The sequence below is a fragment of the Peromyscus leucopus genome, chromosome 16_21 (assembly GCF_004664715.2).
Source record: "Peromyscus leucopus breed LL Stock chromosome 16_21, UCI_PerLeu_2.1, whole genome shotgun sequence".
NCBI lineage: Eukaryota > Metazoa > Chordata > Mammalia > Rodentia > Cricetidae > Peromyscus > Peromyscus leucopus.
In genome coordinates, this window is record NC_051084.1 from 12,291,109 (window position 1) to 12,313,365 (window position 22,257).

Consider the following 22,257-nt stretch of genomic DNA (forward strand, 5'->3'; position numbering starts at 1 on the left):
GAGCACATGCAGGTACGCACTCACTCACTAATAAAACACTCAAGGGTGCCCCCATCTCCTCCGGTGTCTGCAGGAGATTCCAGGAAGAGGCTCTGCGGAGCTCTCTAGAGAAGCACGGACCACAGAAGCACAGTGAGGTGGCTCATTGGGTGAAAGCATTTGCCACCAAGTCTGAGGAGCGGAGTTCAAATCCTCCGAACCTACAGTCACCCTCAGACATCCACACCCACCCACACATGCACACAGCACATAAATAAACAAGCAAACACAAATCAATCAGTGTCAGACCACAGATACTCTGAGGCTGGGAAGAACCGTCCCACAGCCAAACACTGACCAATTCTGGGTCAAAAAGCTATGATTTTCTGAGCTGCTGGGAGGAGAGGGCAAAGACAGCTATGTGAATGTCCAGGGTGACCGAGGACAAAGCAGCCCAGCGAGGAAGGGGGTCTCACCACCCTGCATGGGGGGCCCACTGGCACCAGCACTGTACCGCCGCCCACCAAGTGAGTTCGTCAACCAAGTCCCTCCTTGACCCTGCTTCCCGAAAGGGAGACACAGAAGCCGTGTTCAGGACTGAGTGTGGCTGAAGACAGCCGTCAACTCTGGATCCTCGTTCCTCTGATGGCTTTTCTTGTATGCCAACTCTGGAACCGCCTCTTTCCGTCGGTTAACGAGGAAGCAGAGGTTCCTGGCCCCTCCCCCACGCCGCCTCTGCCTGTACTAAATACCCAGGGCACTGCTCTAAATGGAGCCCGGCCAGATCCTCATAGAGAGGAAAATGATTTCCGTGAGCTGGGCAGAGTGGTGTGGCCATTACACTTATGACCCAATAAACACACCAATCAGGGTTACGAGGGCCCCAGCAGGCCTGGTATTGGGAAGGGGCTTGAGATGGTGGAGCAGGCAGGGTGATCCCGTCCCATTCCCTCGCCCCACCCCCACCCCCCACCCCCGAGTGGCTGGCTCTTTCCTGAACCTCATCTCCTCCCTCTATGTATCAAAGGTGAGACAACAGAAAGAGCTAAACTCACAGCTAGGAATCCCCAAGTCCGTTCCTAGCTAGTGGCTTTAGGCCCATTATTCCATCTGTTCACTCACTCTACTGGGCTTTACTTGGCTTTGGTCCTCAGTTTGCTCATCCAGAAATGGGTATAATAAGGGCAGCCTCTGAGGTTGGTTTAGGTGTTAAAGACAGAAATACACAAGGTGAACCGTTTTCTCAAGTGAAATTATTTCCTGGCTGGGGTCAGTGAGGGCCTCCGGATTACTAAGGAAAGAATGGCTTCAATGCATAGGGGAGGACTGAACAGTCAGGAGGAGCTGGATTTTCAGGACCAGGTATACACACAGCCAAGCCCAGGCTCAGGCCTCCTGTAACCTAGGACTTGGGAGCTTCTGCCTAGACCAGCATCTCAACCTGTGCAGCTCTCCTAGGCTTACTCTGCTGGGCTTCCATCCCCGTTCTAGCCTGTGGCAATCTGAGCAGTCTTTGGTTTTCCACATCCCGAGAACAGCAGGCTTGGCTTCGGAAAACCATGAAAGGTGTTGGCAAGCTTCTTGAAGCTGCTGGGAGGCTAAACTGTATTCACAGTGGCCTCTAGTGGTAGACTCCCAAAATAGCATGCTAAATGCAACCGGCCGCTGGAGGAATCTTCTCAAGTTGACCTACATTCAGACTTGAAGCTCAAAAGGCCTAGTTCAAATCTTAGCCTGATGAACAAGGAAACCAAATTCCAGATGTCATGTGATTCTCCAAGGTGACACAAAGGTCTCACTCTCCTGGATCCACACAGTTTACCCTGTGGTTTCAGAGGTCTTTAAATCTAGTGATTATTATTTTAATGTGTTGAGTGTGTTTTCATGAGTTTATGTGCACAATGTGAGTGCAGGAGCCCATGGCAGCCAGAAGAGGGTGTTAGACGCTCAGGGATTGAAGTTACAACAGGCTGTTGTGAATCACTATGTGGGTGCTGGGAGCTGAATCCTGGTCCTCTGCTACAGAAGCAAGTGCTCTCAACCACTGAGCTGCCTCTCCTATCCAGAGTCTAGTTTTCTTTTTCCCTGGAGACAGGGGTCTCACTACGTAGACCAGGCTAGTCTCGGGCCTACCACCAAAGGCAGGGATTCTGAATCACTAGTTTGGAAAAACAAACAGGAACCCAGTTCCTCCACGAGACCAAACCAGCCTTATCTCCCTTGCTTTCCATTTGCACTCTGTCCAGAGTGGCTGGGACGTCCTCTGTCCTGGCATTTCAGTCACAGGAGCCCCTTCTGTGGAACGTGGCTCTGAGGGCACAGAGTGCCTCTTGGCAGGAAGCACGCAGCTTGAACAGATGTGCTTTTGATGTCCTCCTCCACAGCCGCGGTGCGGTGCCAGAGGGGCCACAGGGAGACTCAGATTGGCTCCAAGATCTGGAGGTAGGAGCCATTTGCCATTTGTGGGAAAAGCTATTTTGACATATTCTGGAGACGCAATCCAAAAATAAACGAAGCCGAGGACTTCCAGGGAGCTGAGTGGAAAAGGCTTTGCTGTCACGCCAGCCAGAGCCCGGGTCTGTGGCTCCGGGAGCAGCTATTTCTGCCAGTGAGCCTCCACCTTTTCCTGGTGGAGAATATTTTATTTGATTCACTCAGCAATAACCTCAAAGCATTATACAGGTGCTGGGAGGACAGCATGGAATAAGAATGAGACCCGGCCTTGCTCTGAGGTCAGCGCAGGGAGAGGTGGGGCTGTGAGGGCAGGCTCCCCGGCAGACCAGCATAGAGAAGCTGGGGGCGGGAGGGGGGGTGCAGTGGTAAAGCATTTGCCCAGCAAGCAGGGGGTCCTGGGTTCTACCCAAGCTCTGGAGTGGAATGAGCACACACACACACACACACACACACACACACACACACACACACACACACACACACACGGCTGAAGAGGTGTGGAGTGCCTTTAATGTCTATTATCACAAGCTGCCTTTAAAAAATGTTCCCAGTACCAGATCCTGCTCTGAACACCTGTCCTGCCATGAGCATCGTTGAGGACGGCCATGAGTTCAAGGCTGGCCTCTGATCCCGATTTTTGGAAAGCAGGGGTAGGAGGATTAGTTTATCATTCCCAGCTCCAGAGAGGGAAAGACTGCCTGGGATACGTGTGAACCTGTCACAAATAACACGGTCCGTAAGACGTGTTTCCAGGTCACTTCACAGCCGCACTAGGACCCCAGGGCCCCTCCCTTTCACAGCCACTTGCTCCGCTGGTGTCCACACAGCAGGGCACTGTTTCCGGTGTCCTCGGCAGCCAAAGCTGGGATGCAGCGCTGAACTCGGCCTGGGCCTTTTCTCTCCAGGCCACAAAAGGCAGAGGAGGTTCTCGAAAGCAGACCGTGGGGTCAAGGGCCTGCCTGCCTGCCTGCCCTGCGCTGTTGCAGAAGCTCCCTCTTCCGGTTCACGTTAGAGCGAACGCGCCCTCCGACCTTGCTACCCAAAGTGTGGCATCTGGACCAGCAGTCACCATCTCCAGGGGACTGAGTACTCATGGCCTGAGCCTGAGCCCAGACAGCCACCTTACGACACGCCAGGTCACACACCTTACAGCATGGGTGCCTTCCTCTGGACATGTGGTTGAAGGATTCTTCACTGCCTTATTTACCCCCAACCTCAAACCTTCTCTCCAACTCTGGACTCTTCCCACCAAGGCCGCCTCTTTCCTGTCCTTTGTCAAGCCCCAGAAGTCCCACAGCCACCTGCCTCAGTCTTCCTAAGTCATAAACTGGTCCATACTGTAAAACCCTTCCTGTCACCCACAGTGGAATGAACCCCTGTGCCCCGCTGTCACACCAAGTCTAAAGGCTCCCACCCTGACAGGGTGACAGCTAATGGACTAATTCCGCAGGCTCCCTGTTAAAAGCAGGCTTCCGGACAGGAGACAGGGGTCTGCACCTCAGGCTATCTAGCAGTCACTAAAAACTGTGAGATGCTCAGCCTCCCTCTTTTGAGGCCGTGTTGTATGGAAACAGGCCTGTGCCGACCAGTGGCTGCCTTGGCATGTGTGTGGAGACCTTTCCAGAAACCAGGAGCCACGCCCGGGCTGCTCTCTTGCCCAGTGTACGTGGAACCTTAACTTCACAGCAGCTGGGATGTTCCCATCATGCCCAGGGCCTGTGTGGACACAGGACAGGGTGTAATTCTGGGAGGTGGCGGGTGGGAGTCTTGTGCTTTGCTTTGAGGAGCAGCTCCAGGCCAGCCGGAAGACACACGTGACAGAGTACAGGTCTGCACACCAAAGCCATTTTCAGGGCCAGTTGGTGGCTTTCCCTTTTTCTTCATTACTCGGAGACTATTAGTTTCTGCACTCAAATCCATGCAGATGAGACCTTACACATTTAATGCAGTGCTTTAGCCCTGGACAACTGGAAGACAGTCAAGTCGAGCCTTTCCTGGACCTATATGGCTGCTAGCTTCTGTACAACGCAAGGTTTCTTCATTGCTGAGAGAAGAAAGAGCTTGAAGGTGAAGGCTTATGGAACCTCTGGTCACTTCTCAAAAGGTATGGCGATGACACACAGGCGTGTGGTCCCTTAAGAGGCTCCCCCTGTAAGGAAGCAAAGCCACAGTCCGCTGCCGCCGCAGGCCCACAGCGACAGGGAGCTGATTGTGTTCCTTAGCACAGCCACCTTGTGCTAAGGCTAATCACCTTGACACACCGGGGGAGGAGGAAACTTACCTGAGGAGCTGCCTTCATGGGGCCTGCGGGCGTTTTCTTGATTATTAACTGATAGAGGAGGGCACAGCCAACTGTGGGCAGAGCCATCCCACGGCAGGTGGGCCCGGGTTATTTAAGGTAGCCCAGTGGGTGGGGGTGATGCTCGCCTTGAATCCCAGCACTTAAGAGGCAGAGACAGGCGGATCTCTGTGCATTCTAGGCCAGCCTGGTCTACAGAGTGAGTTCCAGGACAGCCAGGGATACACAGAGAAAACTTGACTGGGGGGGGGGGGTAGCTGAGAAGCCAGGGAGGCAAGCCGGTAAGTAGCATCTCTCCACGGCCACCACTTTAGTGCTTGTCTCGAGTTCCTCCTGTCCTGTCTTCCCTGGATGACGGGCTGTGACCTGGGATGGGAAGATGAAATAACCCCTTCCTTCCCCGGGCTGCTTCTGGTCAGTGCTCCATCACAGCAGAAGGGCCAACTAAAACACATCCGGTCCACCGTCAGCTCATCCCTCCCTCAGGACACTAGCAGACATCACATGTGGCTTTCTCTAGGGAAAGCCAGGTGGAGACTCACAAACCCAGCACTGCGAATCCTGAAGCCAGGAATGCCACAGCACCCCTCCACCACCAAGATTAAAATGGCCAAGAGTGTGTCTTTAGTGCCAGCACTTAGGGCTAAAGTGTTCTGAGTTCAAGGCCCACCTGGTCTATATAGTAGGTTAAGGCCAGCAAGTGCTACACACTGACACTCTGTCTCAAAAGGGGGGCAGGGGGGGCGGGGCGGGGCAGGAATCTCGAAGAATACCGAGACCACAGCACTGATTTCGACCACCAATGGTACTTTATTCTGAAAATTTCTATGTATTACATAGGTATTAACATCCTTCCTCTCAGCCCCACACCCTCTGCACATGCAGAAAGATTAAAAAAAAAAGATGTCATGTATAAAATCCTCTTACCTACTCTCTCTAAAGCCCTGAAGAGTGTCCCTGCGTGTGAGCCAGACTCTGGAAGGACTGGCCTTGTGCTCAGGACTGCCAGTCCTTCCCGGGGGCAAATGGTCAGCGCTCCTGCTTCCTCTCCGAGATCCATTTCTCAATCACTACACATTAGCATTCCCCACTTGACACCTCCTTAGCAACTTGATTGCTGGATGCATTTTTCACTTGGCAAAAATTCAATATGGCTTTGCGTGGGATGTTTAGTGTCAGAAGCGGCGGTGTTGACGCTCAGGCTCGGCGGGGAAAATAGAGAGCGTGTGTATTCCTGGAAGAGCACACGTCGGAGGCTGGGAGGGCTGTGCAGTTACCGCCTCATCAACACCGCCCGCTTCTCAAGTCTGTGACGTTGGCCAGAACACAAAAGCCCCCAAGGACGACCCTCTGGCTCCTTCTGTTCCGGGGTGTCAGAGTAGGTATGCACGACACCGACACAAGGCACACTATGGCATCGGAAGACGGCTCCCTGGGACCATCTTAGAAGACCTGGGTGTGCCCGAGACAGCATCCCGTCTACCCAGAAGGGTATGCCTTAAGGATCTTCACGTCATCCACGGGCCGGTCCTGGGAGTTTGTCTCCACCATGCCCACTCGATTCACCATCCCTATGCCCTGGCACACGCGGCCAAAGATGGTGTGTTTGCCGTCCAGCCACTGGGTGGGAGCGAGGGTCACAAAGAACTGGCTGCCATTGGTGTCCGGTCCTGCATTGGCCATCGCAAGAATCCCAGCCCCTGGGGGAGAAGAGAGAAGAACATGAACCCTGACCCTCAGTCCCACAGAGTGGGTGGCACCATGCTCCGTGGCTACAGAGTGCAGGGCGGACTCTGCCTGCACCCCAAAGCCTCAATGCCCCTGCCTCCGCCTCTCTCCAGCTTCACTGTGCCGCTCCTCACTAACCACTGGCCCACACTACTCATTCCTCTCAAGACCCAGCAGGGCCTTGCTTGGCGCTGAGGAAGCACCAGAGAGCCTTCATTTCATGACATTGAACAAGTGAGTCGAGTCCGGCACACAGACCAGCACTCAGAATTGCCAAGGACTCTCCAGAGGCGCTGTTTTCTTTCATCTGCCAGGGCACTCTGTGGCGCCATGGCGGGCAGCTGTCTGGCACCATGCCAGGTGTCAGGCACACACCTTGAATCTCAGCCAAAAAAGCAAGCTTTCAGTGTGCAGTCTCCCTCCTGCCCAGCCAGCCAGACCACACACTTACCAGTGAACTTCAGGTCTGGGTGAAGTTCGTCCTCAAACTGTTTGCCGTAGATAGATGCGCCGCCTCGACCTGTCCAACCAGAAGACAAGTAGTGAGCCGGCCAGTCCCACAGTCGGGAGACAGAGGCAGGAGGCTGGCGAGCTTAAGACTAACCTGACCTACAGTGTCTCAAAGAAAAGAAAGGAAATTGGCGTTCACACAGGAAGACTTAACAGGAGGCAGGCTCTCACCACCGCTAAGAGACTATACCCCGGCCACGGGTCTGTCCATGTTGAGCAGCCACAGCTAGACAGCAGGGTGAGCGAGCCTGGCTCTGAGTCCACTTGCTGCAGAAACGAGGTGGAAAGCAGGGTCTGCCCTCCCCAAACAACAGCTGCTATAAAGGAGCCCGCCACAGCAGGCGGCCCCTGGGCACCACAGCTCCCACGGGTCTGTCGGTTAGACTTTAGTCTGCTCACGTTTAGGACAGGGTCTCACAGTGTCGTGTCGCTCTGGCTGGCCACCAAGGGCTCGTCAAGCTCAGTTTCTTCCTGTCACTGCAAATGCATGTGACAGAAATCCCTAACCAAGCTTGCAATGTGCAGAGAGACACGCAGACGAAACACCCATACTCATAAGATGAAATAAATCTAAACGAAGGGTGTGTGCGCACGGTGCAGCCCTGCCAGAGTGCTCCTCACCTCCCTCCAGGCCCCCGCCTCACTCCCCGAGACATCAGTCTAGGACACTTGGGTTTGGGAAAGAGGGGCTGTGAACCCCAAGGCTGCATGTGCTATGCTGCGGCCCCTCACGCCGCTGTCTGTTTCTCTGAAGCTGTCCTAACTCCAGGCTTACATTCGCTCTGTGCTCTGACCGGCCACTCTGCCTTCTAACTCCTGCCCGCTGATGCTTTGCAAACGTCGTCGGGATGATGTTTTAATTACATTTACTTGTTATGCATTTGTGTGTGTGTGGACATGCCCACCATGGGACCCAGGTGGAGACCAGAGGAATCTGTTTTCTCCTAAGGCGCAGGTCCCAGGGACCAAACTCAGGTCACCAGGCTTGGTGGCAAGCACCTTTACCTTTGAAGCCACCTTGCCATCTCTCACTTGTTTAAGGGGATTCTGTGAGGCATGGAGATGTTTACAGATGATCTGTGCTGTTCTTAAAAAAGAAAGCTACTAGCCGCGTGGCGGTGGTGGCGCACGCCTTCAATCTCAGAACTCGGGAGGCAGAGGCAGGGAGATCCTTGTGAGTTCGAGGCCAGCCTGGGCTATAGAGCGAGTTCCAGGACAGCCAGGGCTACACAGAGAGACCCTGTCTTGAAAAACCAAAATAAAATAAAGCCACCTGTTCTCAGCCTTTGCTCCATCTTCCCTGAAACCCTGCACGCTGAGAGCGCAGTGGAGAGAGGAACGAGTACCAGCTTAAGTGAGAGAGGAGAATGACAAAGCAGAGGTCCAGGTAAGTGAGCTTGTGCACCCAGAGGAGCTGCTGAGGAGCAGAGATGGGGGTGTGGCCTGGTGCTGGTGGCGGATCTCTGTGAGTTTGAGACCAGCCTGGTCTACAAAGTGAGTTCCAGGCTAGCCTGGTCTACAAAGTGAGTTCCAAGACAGCCAGGGCTACACAGAGAAACCCTGTCTCGAAAAACCAAAAAACCAAAAAATAGGGATACTGAAGGCCAGGACACTGGTATGTGTTGGTACTGTGGGTATTAAGTCTCAGTGGCTCTGGAACTCCACCATCTGTTCCAAGACCACCTGGGAGACCGACGGCTTTACCACCACCACAGCCCTGGACCTACGGCATTCTGGACCAGTTTTGGCCTCACCTGTGGCCAACTCTAACTCGTGTGCAATAAATCACCTTTCTCGCTGTCTCAGCTGGAGAGCAAACAAACAAATAAATAAATAAAGCTATCTCCAAGACTCCCCAGGACCCCCACCCCCCAACCCTGGAGAGGAACAGACTGACGTCAAAGGCACGCACGACACAAGAAGCGTGGGCTGACAACGACGGTTACTGTGCTTGGTGCTACTTGTCCCCACCCGCCCATGACAGGCAGCCAAAAGGAACCAGGGTGGGCAGCAGCCCATAAGGAGGACCACATGGGCACCCGACACCTAGTCAGCTGACCAATAAAACCTCCAACGGACACCTCAGGTCACTGACCCTGGGCATCCCCAGCACTTTCTGCCCACCTTCCCCGGCCTCAAAGACAGGTACAGGGCAGCTCCTTTGCGGCCCCTGAGGCCATGGCCCAGCTCTGTCTTACAACATGAACAAGGCTGCCAGGCCACACTCCCACGGAGGCAGCACTTTCCGTGGAAACACAGACGAGCTCTCCCCTCCACGTTCCTGGTAGCCTTCTCTCATCTTCCTTCAAAGGCAGCTGCAGCCCTCTTGAAAGTGTAAGACACAAGTTCAAGATCAAAGGCAAAAAGCTAAGAGAGGCATACAGAGAGGCACAGCGAGTTCAGCCCCGACAGCTGTGCTGGGAAGAGGACCAGTGAGGACACTGCTTTCCTCAGGATAGTCTACAATGGGGAAACAGCACAGACACAATGGCCGCCATGCTGGTGACTTGGAGCCAAGGCTGAGCAACCCAAGGACAGCCACTTAGGAACGGCAGGGCGGAGGCCCTCTCTCGGGAAGTCATGGAGGTGCACAGGAAGCCAGCACAGAAGCTATAGGGACGCTGAGCCCACTAGCCAGGGACAGCAGGGACAGTACAGTCACCACCTACAGTGGCCAGCAGTCAGCCTGGCCCGATCCTTCCTCCACCATTCCTGGCTTTCCTGGTTCTTCTTCCTCCCAGTCACTTCTCCCTCACTTCCTCCTGTTACTGATGCTCCTTCTGAACTGTTGTCAGATTCTCGCCACCATGTACCCAAGGCCACACCTGTGGAAGCCCACAGCTACAAGCTTCCTGCCTCAGTTTCCCCTTCCTGTCTGCACATCATTAATATTTCCTCTTGGTCTATGTCCCGGGTCCCCTTCACAGGGACAGCTGCTTTATCTCCTTACTCTGATCTGGGGTCTGAGAGTTAGGGGGCACCACCCTCGTTCTGTCCACACACACTCACCCCACAGCTCCACTGAGCCCTCAGGCCTCCCTGGGTCCCCAGCAGCCTCTCACAGTTGGTGTCACCCTTATCCAAGACTGCCCCGGGGTCCCCCTCCCTGGCAGCTCCTCCACTGGTGCCTTCTTTCTCAGGGGACAGGCCTGAGAACGCACCTCTTCCCCTCTGGTTCTCTCCCCCAGTCAATCTCTGAACACCTAACTGCCGGGGTATCTGCTTTCCAGGGATCAACTAACACAAAACTAACACAGTTGTCTTCACCCTGGTCCAAACTACAACGATCTCAGCCCCGCCAGCCAGGGCCACCAGCTCTGCCTTCCAGCCCTGCTCCCCTCTTCGCAGGCAGCCTCTTCATGTAGCAGCTGAAGGACCCCTCACCGGCTGCTTGAACTCCTCCATGTGCATTCCACCCCACCCCACCCCACCCCACCCCACCCCACCCCACCCCACCCCGGAGGACACGCTGTGGTCACTGTCCTCGCTCTCCCTGCCTTGCTGGGGCGAGCACCCTGCTCGAGGCCTCTGCCCGCTGTCCCCTGGCACTGTCGCTGCCCGACTCTGGCACTCAGCTCTACCCCACCTTACCAGCCTTTCCTATGGGCACCAGCCCAGCAGTTCTCAAGAGGGGTTGGCTGTGGCCCTGGGGACACTGGGTAATGTCAGGGACATTTTTGGTTGTCAGAACTGAAGGGTCTACTATCTAGTGGGCAGATGCCAGGCCAGGCCGGCTGCTCAACATCCCTCGGTGCCAGCCTCGCTCACATCAGAGCTGTCCAGCCTCAGCTGATAACGCCAAGGGGCAGACAGACACTCTGCTCTCCCCACAGACACTGTTGTCAGGTCACTCGTCAGGACCTGACATTCCATCAAAATGGCTCACCTTCCACCTTCCCCTGCTGGACCCCAGCCCCAGCAGCTGGGCCACAGAGGGGTCCAGCAGGTACCCGTGAATGCTAAGTGACGTAACCAAAGTAAATCCTCTTTTGCGCCGTTCCTGTGGCAAGCCTTTGCCAACCACGTCACCAGCACGAGCTCACATCGCTCCACAATAACCCCAGGAGGAATGGACAGCCATGCTCCTCACCTCCTGACGAGAGCTCTGCAAAGTCACCTACGCTGTACCTATGTGACCCGCGGCTGTGAGGCAGGACTCGGGTCTAACACACTGGGCCCCACATCCCTGCCTGGCGCCTGGATGTGACTCTACCTCGCCAGCTGGGCTCAGCTTCTCAGGTATTTTCCTTCTTACTCCAGTCACAAGGGCCCCCAGGGCCAAATTAAACCCGATCATGCTGGATCCAATCAGCACCCTTGGCTGGTGGGACCTGCGTTAACCGGCCCCATCTTACCTTTTGCCACAGGTGATCAATCTGCCCCAACCGCTCCTCTCCTGTTCTCTATACATGCAGGTCAGAGACGTGTGACCCAGAAGGCCTCAGAGTCATCCAACTCCAGTCTCAAGAGTGAACAGCTGGCTGGGTTCCGTCCCAGGACCAGCGAAGCAAGTGAGCCCCCGACTCGCGGACGGCAGGCTCCCCCCCATGCTTCTCTGCAGTAGTACCAAGGCGCTCTGCCCTTGGCTTCCAAGAGTCAAGGCCTATGGTTCCTTCAAGCTCCTCCTCACGGCCTCCTCTGCACCCCACTCCATCGGACCCGTCCCCTCACTGTAAATTATCCAACCTGCCGCACACTAAAACTCTAGAATGCCAGCACAGAGTTGCACGCTCATGACGTCACCACTTCTCTGTTTCTTAAAATGACAGCTTGTTTCCTGAGGAGCTGGGAGCTCCATGAGGAAAGAGACTGCCTCGGCTTCCGCGCTTTACCGCTCCTCAGAGGCCCTGGAATGTGCAGGACACCCAGCAGACTCTTAGCCAATATTCGCTAAATGAGTAAAATTGACAATGGCTTTCCGTCCCACAAGACAAATTTCAGGTGTTCCTGAGGCCACCAAGAAGAGATGACATCAGAGGGAGGCTGCTCGCAGGATAGCCATGTGCAACCAATCAAGGCCAAGAGCAGAGCAAGACGGCCTCACAGACAAGCTCGGCAGGGTCTCGGGACCTAACTGGAGGGGAGGGAATCAGGTGAGCAGAAACGGGTGAGGCTCACAGACAGCCGAGGAGAGGGCTGATGTGGTCACTCCAGTGTGGGCAGTGTAAGGGGTGTGTGTGTGTGTGTGTGTGTGTGTGTGTGTGTGTGTGTGTGTGTGCTGGGTGTGTGTTGGGGGGGTTGGCTCAGAGTGAAACGCAGGAAGTCAGGCGCATCTGAGCTGAGAACGCATCTGACAAGGACAGGCGTGAGGAAGGCTGGGAAGGGAGGCTTCTGAGGAGCCAGGCCACATCCAACAGGAACAGAGAAGGAACACCCAGCTTGCTGAGAACCTACAATGTTACCTGCTATCTACCTGCGACAGTTAGCCAAAAATGTCTCTTCGTCAGCTGGCGGGCGGGGTCTAGTGCCTAGGAGGGCTGCCTCCTGCTTGCTTCTCCCACAGACCCGCTGGCAGGCTGCGCAAACATTTGCTATACTTGAGCCTGCGGCATTATTGGAAATCTTTGGAGTGCTGCAGTTTCATTAAAAGTACATCATGGAAATGTGACATTAGAAAGACAGCAGAGTGAGTACAGAGGCCCAGGCACGCAGTGCCAGGACTTCACTTCTGAGGCCACTTCCCGTTCGGCGAGCACAGGCTCTGGGCACACTGGCGTTACAGATCAACAGTCATTTCATTATAGCCACGAAAGGGAGGGGAGCGGGGCATGGTGGCGCACGCCTGTAATCCCAGCACTGGGGAGGAAGAGCAGGTGGATCTCTGTGAGTTCGAGGCCAGCCTGGTCTACAGAGTGAGTTCCAGGACAGGCAGGAACATACAGAGAGACCATGTTTCAAAAATAAAAAATAAATAGGGAGAGAAGTCAGGAAGGACAGACACAAATGTCCGCATTAGTCCTGCCTTGCCTCAATACCCAGTGATGACCAGAACAGGAAGATTTTTCAAGGGCGAAACCGAAGGGAAACACAGCCTGGTATGGTAGAGCACACCTTTACCCCAGCACTCGAGAGCAGAGAGAGGAGATCTGTGAGTTCCAGGCCAGCCAGGGCTACACAGTGAGACCCTCTTAAATAATGAGAAACAGTATCTTTACAATTCTGAAGAAATGGCCCAGGAAAGGAAAATGGCCTGGAAGACAGAGCCGAGGCAGGCCCTGGGAAGTGCCACAGGCTGCAATTCTGAAAAGCCAACAGAGGGTGCCAGGAAGAGCCCGAGGGCGGCAGCCCTGACACACCACAGGACAGGTGGGGCAGGACCGACTACCTTCCAGGGTCACACTGGGGGTGAGGACAGAGGAACCCTGGGACTGAATTTACTGGAACCTGAGAAGACAAAACAGGCTAGCCTTCCCACATGGAAGTTCCTCTTCAGGATGGGATGCTGTGGAGAGCCAGCAAGCTCGAACCTGCAGTGGGGCAGACACAGGGCCCACATAAACCCAGAAACCTAACAGGAATCCGCTTACACCGTACCCCAACAAAAACACCCGCGCTGACGCCAGGGTCAACAGAAATGCATGGGCAGTCTGGGACGGACCCCAGCCAACGCAAGGACAACAGGGGACGAAGGAGTCCCTCTGAGGCCCTCAGGACATGAAGGGCTCTGCAGACCCCAGTGAGAGCCCAGGAAGCCAGAGGCTCAGTCCAAGATCATGAACAGTGAGGCGAAGACACAGCTGGGCTGAGGATACAGGCTGGGACCCAAAAGACACTAACGGCGGTGACACAGCTTCTGAGCCGTGAGGACGTCCAGAACAAACCCAGCTGACTGCTGACCCAGCTGACCGCTGACCGCTGACCAGGACAGAGGGGAGGGCCGAGAGGGTTTCAGCGAAGAAGGCAGGGAAAAGGGAGAAACCGTCCATCTCACTGACCGCGGGAAACGCGACAGACATAGCAGCCCCCTGGAACACGGCACGCAAGGCCAGGAGCTACTCTGTTCCTGCCTGGGGGAGCACATCTGGCCTTGGATTTCCCGAAGCCGCATTCAAACCAGAAGGCTACGACCAGACTAGCAGACCTGAGGGGATGAATGCGGCTCCGCTATAACACTATCCATGCTCAAGGCCTTTTTTTAAGGACAAAGGCAAGAGGCAGAGTCTGAAACAGGACCAAACCCAAAAACAGAAGACCCTCAGGCCTTGCAAAAAAAAAACCAAGAGACAGAACCCTGGCCGGAGAAGGCTCAGCCAGGAAAAAGCCTTGCCATGCAAGCCTGCCGACCTGAGTTCAGTCCAAACAACTGCTGTGGTGAAATGAATCTGTAATCACAACACTCTCCAAGCTAGATGGGATGCAGAAGGACCTGCTAGAAGCTTCCAGGCCAGCTGCCCAAAGAAGGCTGTGCAGCAGAAATGAGAGAGGACTGTCCAAGGGAGAAGATGAGAATCAGCTCCAGAAAAGTCCCCTGACCCCAACACACACACACACACACACACACACTATTTGAAAAAAGAAACACTGCCCCCAGTCCTTGTTAAAATAATGGAGTAGCTGAGTACCAAATCCACCAAAATGCAGTCCCCATAGGTTTGTTTTGGATGTAAAAGAGAAAACAAAACCAACAATAAAAATTAGGATGTGATGGGCTGGACAGATGGCTCAGAGGTTAAGAGCACTGGCTGCTCTTCCAAAGGTCCTGAGTTCAATTCCCAGCAACCACATGGTGGCTCACAACCATCTGTAACTCCAGTTGCAGGGGATTTTGGCCCTCATGAATAGCAGCCAGGCACCTGATGCAGAGACATACATGCAGGCAAACTCATACACATAAAATAATAATTTTTAAAAATTACCATGAATAAATTTTTTTTAAACTTTAAAAAAGATTTAAGGTGGGAGACTAAGAACGAACAGAAAATTGCTAAGTACTAACTGCCTCCTCATGCATATGAGGGAGTCAGATTCTCCGTTAACTAGACACAGAATTAAACATAACACACACCCCGTTCTTCTGAACTTATTTCTGCTTAGCTCGTTATCTATCCCACCTGGCTTTAGTTTAGTCACTGGACGAAGGAGCTCTAGAGAGACAGCCTCCTGAAGTGAGCGCGGCTCTTCTCTGCGAGCTGGGTGGGAGACAGGCCAACAGAGGGAGGACTCTTTAGGACCCACGCTTCTGAGAGGTCCCTCCCGCTTTCCTGCACTCTGCTCTCCTGAAGTAAGTGCAGACGTGGAAAGGCATGGAATGCCTCCAGCCACGAAGGCAACAGTCAAGGTGTGTGTGGGGGGGAGGAAGGGGGGGAGAACCATGCTTCTTTAAGAGCCAAGTCAGCAGGGCGGACGCAGACTGAGCAAGGGCTCCGGAAAGAGCCCGGGTTCACTAAGAAAGCCCTTCACGCTGGGCAGTGGCCCATACCTGTGACCGCAGCACTCCAAAGGCGGAGGCTGGGGTTCAGAAAAGTTCAAAGCCATCACTGGCTACGTAGTGAGTCAAGGCAAGCCTGGGCTATGAAAGGGGGTGGTGTCTGAGCCAGCAAAGTACCTGCTGTCAATACCTGAAGACCTGGGATCCTGAGTAGCCATGGAAAAGCCAGGCACGGTGACACAGATTTGTCACCCCATCACTGGGAGCAAATAACGACAGACTTATTAATGGAAAGCTTGGCCGTAGCTTAGGCTCTTTCCCAACTAGTTCTTGTAACTTAAATTAACTCATATTTTTTAAATCTACGTTCTGCTAAGTGACTTATTACCTCACCTCCATACTAACCATCCTGCTTCCTCTGCGTCTGGCTAGTGACTCTGCCTTTCTTCTTCCCAGAGTTCCCTCTCTGCCTGGAAGTCCCACCTCTACTCTCCTGCCTAGCTATTGGCTGTTCAGCTTTTTATTATACCAACCACAGCAGCACATCTTCATACAGTGTACAAATCTCCCACAACAGCCCCTTACAGAATACGGTGATGCACACTCCAGGGAGACACCAGATGTCGGCCTGTGACGTCCATGTGTATGCACATACGAACCTCCCCCAACACACACGAAGACCAAACTGCTATCTAAGTACCTAGAACGCCCAGTTCCTATCTCCCTGCCATATGTCCCCTTAGCTCCACATTCATCTCCAACTACTGGCCTCATATTATCCTTAAGGGTTCTGAAGCATTTCCACCCGACTCTTCACAAAGACCAAGCTGTGACTTCCCGTTGCACACCCAGCCCTCCATGCTCAGCCTCCCTTTCTTTCACTGTCGGTCAAAGGCCTCCGATGCGCCCTCCACCATCTCATACCATCTCTTCAGTCTGCCAGCAAATCTTCAATAAAGACAACTTGTCAGGCTGGGGACGCAGCTCAGACGGTAGAGTACCCCGGGATCCCCAATCCCCAGGGCCTGGGCACACGCCTGCACTCTCACCTGGGAACCCAGGAGCAGGAACACAGGAACATCTCACCACTTTCTCTACCATGTACTTCTTGCCTGCATGGGGATCCGGGCCTGCATCCTTTTTTTTTTTTTTTTTTTTTTTGACAGGGTTTCTCTGTAAAACAGCCCTGGCTGGCCGGGAACTGAGAGATCCGCCTGACTCTGCCTCCCAAGTGCTGGGATTAAAGATGTGCGCTAATTCCTGCCCTTCCCTCTAATCTCCAAGCAGCAGCCAGTGACCTCTGAACACACAGGCCAGATCCTGCCACTTTGCTCGCAACACAGCAGTGGCTGTGACCCTCCTCAGGAGGTCCAGTCTACTCTTCCTTCTGTAAGGTCTACACAGGCTGCCTCAGGGCCCCAGGGCTCCGCCGCCCCCACGTCAAGGCCCCAGCAGCATCCCATGGAGGCCTTTTCTGGTTTTTCTGAAACTGGATCCTCACACCCTCCCCCTGCTTTTTTGAGAGCAAGCGTTTGTCTCTTTGCTCACAGCTGCATCACTAGAGCTTAGTCGCTGACATAAAGCAGGCGCTCAACATCTGTCAGATGGACGCGTTAATAAAGGAACTCAAACTTTATCTTCCGAGACCTGGGACTGTCTTTTTTCACTTCTGACTGATCCAACAGCACATCACTATCATGCTTAGGAGTGAGGCTTACTCTCCAGCGAGTTACACATGTGACTCTGAGGAAGGCAGGCGCTATCAGCGGAACCAATGACCCAGAGCCGGGGTGTGCCGTAATCCAGCATGTGGGAGGTGGAAGCAGGAGGCCAGGAGTTCAAGGACAACCTGGGCAACCCTAGCTGAGAGGGATGGGGGGGCTAGCTACCAATGTAGCTCAGCTGGCAGCTTTTATTTGTGGGGGTGTTGCTACCGACGCAGCTCAGCTGGCGGAGCGCTTGCCCAGTGTACCGGAAGCCCTGGGTTCAGTCCCTGGCACGACCAAAGCTGAGCATGGCAGCCCACAGACATCCCAGCACTGAGGACATAAAGGCGGGAAGATCAGAGGATCAGGTCGTTCTCAGTGAGGGGGAGGCTAGCCTGAGCTGTGAGGCCTTGTCTCAACAGAAAAACCAACCAGATCCAGCCAACGGAAAAGCCTCTGTGGCTGCCTTGCGACCCGGCTGTCACGGAGTGAGACTCCAAACATGTACGGTGGCCTAAGCGTACCTGTCCCTGTCGGGTCGCCGCCCTGGATCATGAAGTCCTTGATGATCCTGTGGAATTTGGTGCCGTTGTAGTAGCCTCGGCGAGCCAGCTCGGCAAAGTTCTTGCAGGTCTTCGGCGCATGCTTCCAGTACAGCTCCAACACAATGACCCCCATGCTGCAGTCGGGACAGACAAGACGGCAGTCAGCGGGGTCACAGCAGGCGGCAGCGTGGGGCCACCAGGACTTCTGTCGTTCAGCCTCGTGAGGCATCAAACTGTGACCAGAGGTCACGCTCTGAAGAAACAACCCATAAAGCCACAAGGCTACAGCCAAGCCCCCGAGTGTGGCACATATGCTTCTGGCATATGTTCTAAGCAAAGCAATCATAGACAAGTCAAGATTCTGAGCGCATACACTGACGCTCCAAAACCAACCCTAAAGAAAGAAAAGGGCCACACATGTCATCTCCAGATTTAATAAAAGGATAATCAGTGTGAGGAGTTTATAGACATTTGCATGGGGGGGGGGGAGGTAGTGACTGGCCAGATAAGAGGCAGGATGTTCAAGAAATACCTTTTCTAACTCTTATGTCTTTTTTGATCATGTAAATATATCACCTATTAAAACCGAACTCGAATAGAAAAATAAAAGCAGTTTGTTAAAAAGTGGGTCAAACAGGGCTGGGTTGGCTCAGCTGCTAAGAGCATGTACTGCTCTTCCAGAGGACGGGCTTCAGTTCCTAACCGTTAGTCAGGAGGCTCCCCACAAACAACCTGTACCTCCAGCTCCAGGGGGTCTGCCGCTGCAGGCACTTGTACTCAAGTGCACACATGCACACTCATAAAAATAAAATCTAGAGTGTGTAAAACAAACGCCAAGGCTGGCTATTGCACGTGTCTGTACACACCCAGTGTGAGTGTTTTTATTCTCTCCCCCAGTACATTTTAGGATGAACAAGTGGGAGACGAGGCAGGGGGCTCACGATACATGCCCTCACCCACTGAGCTCTAGAGACCTGAGGACTGAGTTGAGTCTGTATGGCCCAGACACAGAGGGCCCAGCAGTGTGAGCACTCCAGTAGAGACTGGCAGTGTGGTGCACACCTTTTTAATCCCTGCACTCGGGATGCAGAGACAGGCAGATCTGAGTTCGAGGCTAGCCTGGTCTACAGAGTGAATTCCAGGACAGCCAGGGCTACACAGGGAAACGGTCTCAAAAAACCATAATAAATAAATACATGTAGAATGTACTAGAAAATCACTTTTCTGGCAGCCTTCCTGCCTGCGATTCCTCTTTCTGGTGGCTACCAATCAACACAGGTTTAGTCATGCTGTGAGAGCCAACATCTGAGGTGTTCTTCCCCTGGGAGCTCACATTCTGGTGGTTTTTTTCCTTCCTATTTTGTGTATTGATGGGTACTGTTCTTAATTACACTTACTTATCCTGTGTGTGGCTGGGAATGTGCGTGGCACAGGTGTGGAGGTCAGAGGATGACTTCCAGGAGTCAGTCCTCTCCTTCCGCCACACGGACCCTAGGGATCTCATCCTCAGGCTTGGGGACGAACGCCCGTATCCACTGAGCCATCTTACCAGCCTTAGTAGGTGTTTTTTAGAGATAATAAATGACACAGAATGGTAGGCAGGAAGTACTTGTATAACGAATGTGTCTCTGAGCAATTTCACCTTCTAAATATCTGTTCTCTAAGAAAAGTTACAGCTGCCTAAGAGTCTGTGTACAAATATGACCCGATACAACAGATGCATCATCTGTCGCAGTAAGAAACCTAGGAGTAAAGCTAGGCAATGGTGGCACATGCCTTTAATCCTGGTGTGCTTGTGAGGCAGAGGCAGGAAGATCTCTACTGAGTTCCAGGCCAGCCAAGGCTACGCTGAGAAACCCTGTCTCCAAAAAAAAAAGGAAGGAAAGAAGGAAAAGAAAATTAGAAGCAACTTATAGACTCTTGAAAAGGGAGATAACACAGAACTACCACACCACAGGGCAGCTACATGCTGTTGAGTCAACTCTGCTAAGAGATAAAACATACATGTAAAAGCAATCTGGGCAGCCATCAACAAGTGGTTCCCGGGAGAGTCGGTTTTTGTGGCTTACCCCGAATCTTTTACACTACCTGGAGTTAACTTTCAATGTATTTTGTGATTAAAACCACTACTGATGCCAGGAGGTGGTGGCGCACACCTTTAGTCCCAGCACTCTGGAGGCAGAGGCAGGCAGATCTCTGTGAGTTCAAGGCCAGCCTAGTCTACAGAGTGAGTTCCAGGCCAGCCAGGACTACACAGAGAAACCCTGTCTCAAAAAACAGAAACAAACACCCTCCCAAAACAAAACAAAACACAATTACTGACTCTTCCAAGTTGTCCTCTGACCTCCAAACGTGTGCCATAGTGTGCATATACATCCATCCCTCCACACACATATAATAATGAAATAAATGTAATTCTTTTAAATACTGAGAGGACTAAAACAATTACAAGCTGGGACTTAAAAGCAGGAGGATTTTGTCATATTATGTGATCTGAAGACAGAGCTGGAGCAAGGACAGCATGAGCCAATACAGAAGAGACTGAGACCTCGGCTCTTGCTGAAATCAGCAAGGGCAGACGCTGTGGCTGGCCTCGGCTGCTCAGGTGGGAACCCAGTCAGCAAGGGCCAGGTTAGGGAGGAAAATCACCTTGTATAACCTCACTAGAGGTAATACAATCAGAGAAGCAAGAGGCTATTTAAATCTTTGAACAGGATCTCTGGCCTCGCTCTGGAAAGACGTCTTTGAGCAAGGAAGGGATGGAGTTAAAGTCAGCAGGCAGGCTACCAGTCTCCAAACAAGGCTCTCTCCACTCACCATGAAACTCAGATTACAGGTAAATCTGTAAAATGTGCCATCTCCCTGGTTAAAGCTGGGGTGTGTGTGTGTGTGTGTGTGTGTGTGTGTGTGTGTGTGTAACAATGCCTTCACGATAGGAGCTGCTAGCAAGATTTAACTGAATGCAATCACGCACCAGAGGCATGGCACTAGCAGGAGGTGGCTTAATCATACGGTGAGATCACTTTTCCTTTTTAGAGCCATGGTCTCATGTAGCTCAGGTTAGCCTTGAACTCGATACACAGCCAAGAATGACTTCGAACTTCTCTCTCTCTTTCTGTCTCACCATGGAGCCCTGGCTGGCCTGGAACTTGGAGTTCTACCTCCTAGGTGCTGGGATTAAAGGCATGCCTCACAACCCCGTGGAATGTGTATCTCTTGCCTGTGGTGCTGGAGTTTCAACTCAGGGCCTAGATGCTAGGTAAGCATTCTACCCATCCCCGACCCGGACTAGAACTTCTGAACCTCCCGCTTCCACCTCCAGAGAGGTAGGATCGTAGACATGTGCCAACCACACCACACACGGGGTGCTCAGCGCTCTACCGACTGAGCCCTACCCCCAAGCGCCAAGATCACTCTTGGTGGGGCAAATTCGTCTTTCTCTACTTTCAAAGCAATTTGTTCACACGGCCCTACGACTTTTCCCGTAGTGTTCACATGCCCGTCTCCTCCACCATAATACACTGTTTTACTTAGTTCTGTGTCCTCAAAAGTCCAGGTCCTACGTGCATGGCTGGCGGGCTCAACACACACTGGTTGAGAATAAGTGGGTGGGTGAGTGAGTGAATGAATGAATGAAGATGGAAACAGATAAATGAACTAATGAACCGGGTGGGAAAAGGAAAGCAGACAGAAGTCGCCGAGGTCTCCCGCGAGGCTGGAGGGGCTCCCTGAGGTCCCTTCAGAACTCACGGGTACTCCCGGCCGCAGCTCGGTGCCGTCCACGTGCGAGCCGGCCGGCCTGTCTCAGCCTGGCCGCTGCGGCACGAACCCACGTCTCCTTGGCCAGTCCAGCCCCCAACCCTCACCTAGTCTCCAGGTAGACGTTGGGCGGCTGCCAGGTGTCAGGGGGGATCGCCGCCATGCCGAGCGAAAGTAGCCCCTAGCAATGGCTACTTCCGGCGGAGTTCACTGGGGACCCGGCCCGGGTTGGCACACTTCCGGTTCCCGCCGCTCAGCCGGTTTTGGTGATAGGGTTTAGGGAGCTGGGGAAAGGAAGATGAAGGATCTTTTTTCGAGGCTGGGGAGGGGGTTGCAAGACGAGATCCCCAGGGCGGAGACGCGGACCAGTGCAAAGTCCTTCAGCGGCGATTCGCGCCATGCTCCGGAACGGCGATTGGTCTGTTTAGGCACGGAAGGCGGGAACAACAGTCTTCGTTCTGATTGGAGGGATCGTCAAACATTGAAGAATTTCTTTTTTAGTTCCCTGACTTGGATGGCTCAGACACTAGCTTTACTACTACTACGTAGCCCCGGCTGTCCTGGAACTCAGTAATTAGACCAGGCTGGTCTCGAACTCATTGCCTGTGCCTCCCGAGTGCAGGGATTTAAGGTGTGCACCACCACGTCCAGCGCACTTTCTTATTTCATCTATTCACAAAGCAATCCTGTGAATAACAGTATTCCTGTGTTTCAGGTGTGAAAACAGACTCTGTCGTTGAGTGCCACGTGGCAAATCTGGTCCTCCTGACTCCAAAAGCAAGGACCGAGTGGAAAAAGGAAAAGGCCAGGAAAGATGAATACAAAGCCCTGTGGTGTGGCTTATGCCCTGAATCCCAGCCCTCTGGAGACAGAGGCAGGCAGACCTCTGTGAGTTCAAGGCCAACCTGT

General features: G+C 53.4%; 1 protein-coding gene and 1 long non-coding RNA gene across 2 annotated transcripts; one reads left to right on the forward strand and one right to left on the reverse strand.

The window, feature by feature from the left end:
- Positions 1 to 5,519: 5,519 nt before the first annotated feature.
- Positions 5,520 to 21,755, reverse strand: Ppil1 (peptidylprolyl isomerase like 1). The gene is made up of 4 exons (XM_028885022.2): positions 21,456 to 21,755; positions 17,569 to 17,723; positions 6,912 to 6,980; positions 5,520 to 6,432 (listed from the first exon to the last, which is right to left on the reverse strand). Exons 1-4 carry the CDS (start codon positions 21,509 to 21,511, stop codon positions 6,212 to 6,214), a joined length of 501 nt encoding a protein of 166 aa, XP_028740855.1. The 5' UTR covers positions 21,512 to 21,755; the 3' UTR covers positions 5,520 to 6,211.
- Positions 10,808 to 12,063, forward strand: LOC119086743. Its single transcript, XR_005090087.1, has 2 exons — positions 10,808 to 11,209; positions 11,386 to 12,063. It is a non-coding gene; the product is annotated as an uncharacterized LOC119086743 (long non-coding RNA).
- Positions 21,756 to 22,257: the final 502 nt, after the last annotated feature.

Bases quoted from the DNA above. Each gene is read 5' to 3' on its own strand.
- Ppil1 (XM_028885022.2), bottom strand. From the start codon at position 21,511: ATGGCGGCGATCCCCCCTGACACCTGGCAGCCGCCCAACGTCTACCTG. The intron at 17,724-21,455 runs GTGAGGGTTGGG...TCCCGACTGCAG, and splicing joins AACGTCTACCTGGAGACTAG to CATGGGGGTCATTGTGTTGG. The intron at 6,433-6,911 runs GTAAGTGTGTGG...CTTCTCCCCCAG, and splicing joins CCCAGACCTGAAGTTCACTG to GGGCTGGGATTCTTGCGATG.